General features: G+C 47.2%; 3 protein-coding genes across 3 annotated transcripts; 1 reads left to right on the top strand and 2 right to left on the bottom strand.

Moving 5' to 3' along the window:
* Positions 1 to 1,351: 1,351 nt before the first annotated feature.
* H257_03136 (hypothetical protein) lies at positions 1,352 to 1,825 on the bottom strand (the record flags this gene model as incomplete). Its single annotated transcript, XM_009827095.1, has 1 exon — positions 1,352 to 1,825. The coding sequence occupies one exon, from the start codon at positions 1,823 to 1,825 to the stop codon at positions 1,352 to 1,354; it is 474 nt and encodes a 157-aa protein (XP_009825397.1).
* A 777-nt stretch (positions 1,826 to 2,602) lies between these two features.
* On the top strand, positions 2,603 to 3,415 carry H257_03137 (hypothetical protein; the record flags this gene model as incomplete). Its single annotated transcript, XM_009827096.1, has 1 exon — positions 2,603 to 3,415. The coding sequence occupies one exon, from the start codon at positions 2,603 to 2,605 to the stop codon at positions 3,413 to 3,415; it is 813 nt and encodes a 270-aa protein (XP_009825398.1).
* A 3,384-nt stretch (positions 3,416 to 6,799) lies between these two features.
* Positions 6,800 to 7,753, bottom strand: H257_03138 (hypothetical protein; the record flags this gene model as incomplete). The annotated part of the gene is made up of 3 exons (XM_009827097.1): positions 6,800 to 7,119; positions 7,172 to 7,603; positions 7,729 to 7,753. 3 exons carry the CDS (start codon positions 7,751 to 7,753, stop codon positions 6,800 to 6,802), a joined length of 777 nt encoding a protein of 258 aa, XP_009825399.1.
* Between the last annotated feature and the right edge of the window lie 1,204 nt (positions 7,754 to 8,957).

Consider the following 8,957-nt stretch of genomic DNA (forward strand, 5'->3'; position numbering starts at 1 on the left):
GCCGCACATTTTCATTGCACATGGGTTCATCGCCTCCGAGACGGCAATCAAGCCGCGGACTTCTTATCCAAACGCGCGCCAGACCTCGCACGGGATTTCTCGTCTCCCCCTACCAAACACAACACGCCACTCCCCCCACGCGATCTCGCCACCCTATACGATTTTCTCGACGGCGACCTCGCCTTCAACCCCGGTTGATCCTCACACTTAAAGACGCTTTGCCTGTATAAGCTCCTTAATACACCTCACCTCAAACACGAGGGGATTCTACAAGGAGAGGTATCATGGATATTGGATTGTGATTGGTGGAAACCGACCAATCAGTGTTCGTACAAACACTCCATACTGTAAACAGTTGAGGTTTATGACTCCGGCGTAGTAAATACGTAGAATTGTTTGATTGGCCCAATTTCAGACCCCAACGGATACCATTGGTCGCAATGCTACGAATTGGAGTTTTTTCGTACTGGATACTGGATATTGGTGTGAGGGTAAATACTTATATAAACATATGATGAAATAAATAAATTTGGGATAACGTTTAATCGAGAGAATGTTGTTCTTTGCCTTTTGTGTCATTGCCCGACAGAATTCTGTAAGCAAGTACTATAATTATTAAACATGATTGATCAACACGCAAAAAGAGTATATAATGCAACTACAACCGTAAAATACCAATGAACAGTAAGACCACTCTTTTTGTGCCATTGCGCAAAACGACCAATTCTCAGCCATCAATAGGAATTTTGAGCTTTTGAAACTCAATGAACAGAAAGGTCATGTATGTCTTTGAGGGAAACACACCACGATATTTTCTTATGGTAAGAAGAGAAAAAGTAAGGGTGGGTCTGGATCACACCCCAAATTCCGCCCAATTAATATTTCGAAAATTTGGTTCAAAAGAATTTGGTTGTCACCTATTTTTTACTGTCTAGATCAAACTGAATTCGAAAGGAACTCGACGATTCTCAGTCTTGCGAACTTTCAGAAAAAAGTCCCCTGAACCTCCTTATAATTTTTTTGACGAAAAACGCGAAATTTGACGAAATATTGAATTCTCTGAATTTTGTATCAAGACAGAAAAACAACCATTTTTTGGCGATTTCTTAGAAAAGCAGCAAAAACTGGTGTTTTCTGACATTTTTTGCAGCAGCCAGACTCAACCAAAACGTTTTAATGTTAAAAAACGTAATATTTTTGGTATCCCCAGGATAAGTAATGATGATCAACTCATAATATATCATGTGTAATTTTTAGATATACGTTCAACAATTGCACTTGTAATTTACTATGTCTGCTTGAAATAGTTACATAACAGAGGTAGTATTGGATTACCTGATATATTAATAGTTTAACCATTACGCTGGGCACACGCTATGGTGTCAAGCACCAAAGGCTGGAGCTGAAACTGGACATTTGGATTGGCGAAACCAAGAGGGAGTGGAACATGCGAAGGGAGAGCAAGAAGCCGTCGCGAGTCCATCGTCACCACCATGGCGTCATTGATCTCAATGGGGGCGACATCCTCCGGCTCCACCCCCACGATGCCTCCTGGGGGCTCGACAGAGTGGAGCTTGTACTGGCACATTTCAAAGTGTGGAGAGATATAGATGCACAAGATGTACGCGACGCCAGGGAATGTTGCCCAGAGAATGGGCGCCCAGCCGCGAGAGACACCGACATCGATCTTCAACGTGTGGAATTCACCCCAGGTGAGGTTTGCAGGACGGACTGCGCCGATATTTCGGGCCGGCCCAAAGCTCTCGTCTGGTTCAATATGTTCTAGGGCATCAACAAAAGTCGCTCCGCGTGGTTCGAGGTTCATGCCGAAGGTTCCAGTGCGACCGCGATTGCCACTACTAGATTGCAGCTCATGTCTTCGTGGATCATTCCTGGTAGTTCGACGACTTAGTTCGAGTTCGACGCACTTAACTCTACTAATATTTTTTGGTATCCCCAGGATAAGTAATGATGATCAACTCATAATATATGATTTGTAATTTTTTAGATATACGTTCAATAATTACACTTGAAATTTGTACTACATCTGCTTGCAATAGTTACATAACAGAGGTAGTATTGGATTTGGTTAAAACGCTGGTCCATATGTGGGATTTGTCATGAAAAGTTGCATCACAAATAGGCATTGATGTAAACAGTCAATCGTGCAGACACATCATGTTCAAGGGTTATTACGCTACACTTGATGGCTTTCTATGGCTACCAGAACAATTGAGCATCGTTGCATACACCCCAAACACCAAATATTGCACGAAATTCTCAGCGCCAACCACAAATTTCTGGAATGCCATCACACAGTAAAATGAAAAATTGGGTCTAACTGCTTTTTCTGCGATCTATCACTCAACTAAATATACCAACTAAATATACCAAAGTAGAAAACCAGACCCTAAACCCCTTTTACCCCCGAATCTACTACTGATTTCCTTCCCACTTAACTCTACTAATTCTGAATCAACACTAATTCTCAATCCGAACTAATTACGGGCAACGGTGTACCTTTGTGAAATTGGAGCGACAGGGAAAAATTGCTACTATTACATGTAGTACAACACTTGCACAGTTCCATTTCTTCTAGAGCATGAGCGTTGCGTACGGCGTCGAAGTCGAGGCCACGGAGATACCTGCTCCAGTCCGCCGCATCAACAACGCCCTGCACTGCATGAACATGACGCACGTGCAGACGGCGCTCTTCACGACGCATTTGGATGTCGGTGTCAAGGTATGCGATGCGACCAAGTCCGATTGGAATCAATTCGTCAACTCAGAGTACCAGGAGCTCGTATCCCGAGCTATGATGTGGCGGGATGGGGCTATCTACATCGTCGAACTACCTTCAGGGATCCATGAAGTCATGAACCGTAGAGTATGTTTCGCGATCGCGGCCGCAAGTGGAACCTTCGGCATGAACCTCGAACCACACGGAGCGACTTTTGTCGATGCCCTAGAACATATTGAACCAGACGAGAGCTTTGGGCCGGCCCCAAATATCGGCGCAGTCCGTCCTGCAAACCTCACCTGGAATGAGTTCCACACTTTGAAGATCGAGGTCGGTGTCTCTCGCGGCTGGGCGCTTTTGGATCCTAAAGCCATTCTCTGGGCAACATTCCCTGGCGTCGCGTACATCTTGTGCATCTACATCTCTCCACACTTTGAAACGTGCCAGTACAAGCTCCACTCTGTCGAGCCCCCAGGAGGCATCGTGGGGGTGGCGCCGCAGGATGTCGCCCCCATTGACATCAACGACGCGACGGTGGTGACGATGGACTCGCGACGGCTGCTTGCTCTCCCTCCGCATGTTCCACTCCCTCTTGGTTTCGCCAATCCAAATGTCCAGTTTCAGCTCCAGCCTTTGGTGCTTGACACCATAGCGAGTGCCCAGCGTATTGGTTAAACTATTAATACTAAAGTCCGACTCACGTATACAACCGACATACTTCGAAGTACTCCTATTAATGTAGGTATATCGTGTTATTACAATAAACATTAGTGATTGAGACGATGTAGATTATTATTAATTGTGTGATATTATGAAATTCTAAGAGGACCGATAAAAACAAATACTATTATACTAACCAACGAAAAAGACCAATTTAACTCTAAATACATATAAACAAATTTATGTGGAACCCAATAAGCCAATCAAATCATCAAAAACCCTAAATTACAGGTGTTGAAGCTGCATGAAGTTGGTACTGGGGCTCGATGGAGCCGGCAAGACGATGCTGCTTCGACAGCTTAGCCACATGTGCAAGGACGAATTCCACAACCCAAGCTCGGCTCCGTCTTTGAGAAGGTCCGCATCCGCCCAGTGGTTCCGAAATATTTATTCTGTACTTATTTTTTCGAACTTGAGGAATGCAATATTTACTTTTCCACCAGTGTAGTACGAGTTACTTACGAAGTACCTATTTTTTTTTAGTAGACGAATAAATAACATATTCTTTTTGCGGCGCTAAATAAATAACCTATTCAAATAATTCATGAGAATACCGTTTATTCAACATGTTCCTAACTACTCCGGAGTACATACCAGTTCATAGCTTTAGCAAGTTTGGACAGTCCAGAGCTAGCTACTACAGTATATTCACTTTCAAGAACATTTGTGGTCAAATTTCTGCGGCGTTATTGATCGGTCAAAGCTAGCTTCGCCCACGAGAAGAACCGCTCGCACATATTCGACGTGGGTCGCAGGAACCGACAATCCAGGTACTTGAACTCGGCCATCGAGTTCCAGTGAGAAGCATCAAATTGAAATTGGGAAGTGTATTCACAGTCAGGATGGCATTTCATAACATGAGAACACAAGTTCGTGTACCCACTCGACTTTTGAGAGCGCTGTTGCCCACACTTACACTTCCACACAGTTGGGTCGTCGGACAGTTGGAAAAAGACCTCGACGAGCGCCTTCCCACTAAGGGGCTTGGTTGGGGTGTAGGGTTTTCACGCTTGCTTTTTGGGGTATTTACTCGTGTCGCGTATTTTGAACAATTTTTGGGGGGTTAACGCGTGCTTGGGGTTTTCACGCTTGCTGGGGTAATTGTGCGTGCTTTTATCGACCGACTAACATGAAAGTCGTGGTGCTGATCCGGAGCATAATTATTATGACAATGCATGTGTATAATACTGCAGCACTAGTATCACAGGCATGACATACTCTATCACGATGAATCCAGGACCAATTCCAGTCATTCTTCGGCTGGTCCCACCACCGAGAGATGTACTCAGAGGTGGAACCAGCCACGTTCACGCAGACATGGACTCGCCATCTCTCGGACGTGCCGACGACATCACGTCGCGCTACCACTACATGCATGACCTGCACTGTCTCAGCCAATAATGGTCCAATTTCACTAATTCTTCGGCTGGTCCCACCGCTGAGTAATACCCTCACAGGTGGGACTAGCCTCGTTCATGCAGACATGGGCTCGCCCCACCACTGGCGTGCTACACGACATGCAGCGGCCATCACTACAGCGACACGACCAGCTCTATCTCGACCAATTATGGTCCAATTTCACTCACTGGTCGAGGTAGAGCAAGAACGTAGCTGAGGTGCAGATCTGCTTCCAACTGCCCTAGAACAATACCCTCTGCCGACCCGACACTCCGGCCACCGCGACTTCCCCCGGAACCCAGGATACTACCTTCAGCGGCTTAAGCATACTTATACCCTGGGGCCGACAAAAAATTGGTTTTCTTCAAGTAGTTAAGTCCGCTAGCTGCTAACGCAGCTAGTACGCGGCCGAGGCCATTAAGTACCCACTGAGCGATTTTAACTTTACAGCGTAATATCAATATCACTATCAATACCCGCTGCCCTCGAACAATACCCGGTACGTACCGGTACAACATCAATGATACCTGCATGGTAGTATAGTCCACTTGTAATAGTGGACTCCACTACGACGACTGCATGACGCGAGATGCACGTGTGACAAGAAAATCACTGCAATTAACCCTTCGTGAGGGACATCAGCATCATCCCTCGGGCCATATTCTGTTTGCACTTCTTCTACTTCGCACGAGATCCACAGGGCGACCGCAAGGACATCCACTACGGTGCGCGCACCGTAGTCCGATGGGCTTATCATGTACGGGTTGCACTGTACATGTTGAGCCCATCGGACCATAGCGCATGCAACCATCGAGCGTGTCTCAGCGGTAGCCCAGTGGATTTCGTTCGTGTTGAGCCACCCGTTGTCCATAACAACGCTGACATTGATGATTTCGTAGGTACAGTATGCAACGTTGTCGATGGAGCTGACGATAGCACCCTAAACAGCGGATCACTTCCAGCGCGTGTACCCCTGAACGTATTCACGCTCCATTTGTTGGTGGCCCTAGTGCTGCACGTTGGACCAATGCTTGCGCCACTAAGGCCGCCGACGAATTGGCGAGTGCTATGATGACCTCCTTAGTCAAAGTCTGCCCAATAGGAAGTGTACTGTACATTCACCACTCAGGAATATTATGATTGCCTCATAGTAGTATATGTCGCTTCGATTGTAGCGATGTACACAATCTATAGATTACACCCTCGATAGCCTATCTGAACACAATATGAACAACAATTGGCCTGCAGGTAGCAATGAGATACTGTGGAGTTGGAGGGCGTGTTCACATGGGCAGTCGAGGATGTAAATCATGTAGGTAACGTTAGTGCTTATTGCTACAATTTCAGCCACATATACTATGAGGCGATCATAATATTCTGAGTGGTCACTGCAGCCTCAGCTTCCTCATACTAGTATACCTCACCACTCGATTCCAAATTGATAGCACATTTCCATATCTTGTTGTCGTGTCCCTCAATATTTCAACTGTTGCTAACTCAAATGCACCATGTCTAAGGCTCCATGCACACACGTCATGTTGTATTATGTATGCGTGGAAGTCCTTCTCGTCGATGGCCAACCCTGTCCCCATCATTCCGATGATGGTCATAGAGTCACCGAACTTGCCTACATCCCGAAAGATGTCATCACAGCGTGGAAGGGAGAGTTCCCATCTTCCAAAAGTAATGAAGATCTTCTTCCATTGGCGAAGACGGGGATGATACCGACCGCCTTCCACGCCGCGACGACATCTTCCTTCGATGGGCTGCAGCCAGACGTAGAGCTCCAACATTCGGTTTTAGTGTTTTGACACGTCCTTTTCCTGTCGAAGAATCACTGGAATAGGAGATACAGTAGGGTGATTAGATGGTGTGTGATGATCGGCGACGCCATTAGCTGTCAAAATTGTTCGATAAAATAGCTTATGCATCTCAAATTATTTACACGCGCAAGTCCCCCCATTCCATAAAGTTGTTATTGAGAAAACACTCGTAATTCCCCCACTTTTCATAACACGTGTAAAACCCCCAAAAAGCACGCGTGAAAACACTTTTTCCGGCACTGACCCTGGACACGGATATGCCCAGGCCTTGTTTAAACTTGAGCAAAGCGGTCTTGGTGCACGTTTTCACCAATGCGACGGTCGTCTTGACGCTCATCATGGCCGTGTCTCGGCCGTTGCTTTCCACGAGGAGGTGCCGCAGCACGGATCCCGACACACGAGCACGACCATGGGGTACGCGTGCTTGGTGAGACGGCACTGGTGCAGCTGGACACCGACGCTGCAGTTCTCCTTCCACTTGACCAAGTACATGGTGCTGTGGGGGTGTCGGTGATGGAAACGCGCTGGCTCTTGAGGCGACCCCGCACGGTCAGCTTCATGCTGACGCTGTTGGGTTCCAAGTGAGCGATCGGTTGCTCTTCGAGCTCGTTCACGCGTGGCAGCCGGGGCCCAGGGGGTGTTATTGTTGCATTTTGACTTGGCCCCGTTGCGGCTTCGACGTCCCCCTCCTGTTCGTGTGTTGTTGTTGCTGCTGCTGCTGGCAGTCGAGGACATGCCACCTGAGGACGATGCCGTGGGATGGCCGGTCGAACCAGGAGTGGCGTCCCATCCATCGGATGAGTCAGCGGTTGCGACGCGTCACCGCATTCACCTTGATGCTTGGTCGACGTGGTGCATTTGATAAAATCTAGCTTGGGCATCACCGCGTCCGCCGCATCGTCATCGTCGTCGTCCCCAGACTCTAATACGACATCGGTGATGACAGTGCCATCCTCCTCGTCCTCGTCATGCTGTTTGGTGTTGGAACGGCCATGAAGAAGGCTCGTACAGTCACTTTTATTGTAACGTTAATGATGGCAAGGTTACCGACCAAGAATACAGCTTGTCGCATCGTTAAGAAAATGATGGCAAGACTGTCGAACAAGCTAAAGATTGTCGCACCATTAGAAGCCGTAGAGAAAAAACATTTACTTCATGTAGTTTAGTATAGTATACATTTTCGTAGTTAGTAGTTTAAGACGACAATCTAATCACTTTCCAATTTACTCTGTGAAGCTCGCTACCGTTACATTTGGTAGCACTTCCTGGTTCAGTTCGGCAGCAAGGACTTACACCGAGGGGCATAGCTCGGAGGTTGTAAGGTTACTCAATCTAGTTCAGGCAAAGGTTCAGTGGCGACCTTTCATAGCGACTATTGTCGAGTTAGCGATCGCTTAAGTGTTTCTTTTTCCTCGACTGTACTCTCCTTAGTATCCGGCATCAGGGTCGGTAGGGGCAGAGTCGACCGTTGGGAAAGGGACATTTGGTGCGTGTGAAGAGTCACTGCCGACAAAAAAAAAGTAAGCGACTGCGGCGAGTGGGAAAGTCAAAAGCGGAGCGAGCGGCAGCGGCAGTGGCGAGCGAGAAGGTTATCCAGCGAGACCTACGCAGCGAGAACAGCGACTTAAGTAGTAACCGAATTAAGTACGCTCTAGACGAACTTATGTCCAAGCGACCAGCGTTGATGATTAAGTCGGGTGTAATGAATGGCAAATATGTGAAAGTGTTGTTGGATTCTGGAGCAACGCATTCACTTTGTCGAGTTGGGTTGGGAACCAACGTCATTCGCAACAAGTCAGTGCGCATTGCTGCGTATGACAACGTGTGGTCACGTATGACGAATACGTGAGAAGTCATGAAAACGATCAAGGTCGACAAGTTCTCATTTAAGGACACAGTAATGACAAAGTAGGACTTGAAAGACAAGGACTTTGACGCTATCCTGGGTGTACCTTGGTTTGCGAAGCACAATCCAGTTATCGATTGGCGCAAGAGTGAAATCACTTCGATTGAGGAAGAAGTAGAAGCCAATGCGATGTCGACGGAGTCGACTGGATGGATGGTCAAGGTTTGTGAAGTCCAAGCACAAACACAGCAACGACCAGCAGAGATCGAGACTCTTATCGATGAGTTCAAGGACGTCTTTCCGAAAGAACTACCGGATGAACTGCCACCGGAACGAGCGGTTCAGTTTGACGTCACGATGAAGCCAGATGCGAAGCCACAGCATCGTGCACCATTTCGACTGGCAAAAGTGGAGCAAGAGTCGTTGGACA

The sequence above is a fragment of the Aphanomyces astaci genome (genome assembly GCF_000520075.1).
Source record: "Aphanomyces astaci strain APO3 unplaced genomic scaffold supercont1.5, whole genome shotgun sequence".
In the NCBI taxonomy this organism is placed as follows: Eukaryota; Oomycota; class Saprolegniomycetes; order Saprolegniales; family Verrucalvaceae; genus Aphanomyces; species Aphanomyces astaci.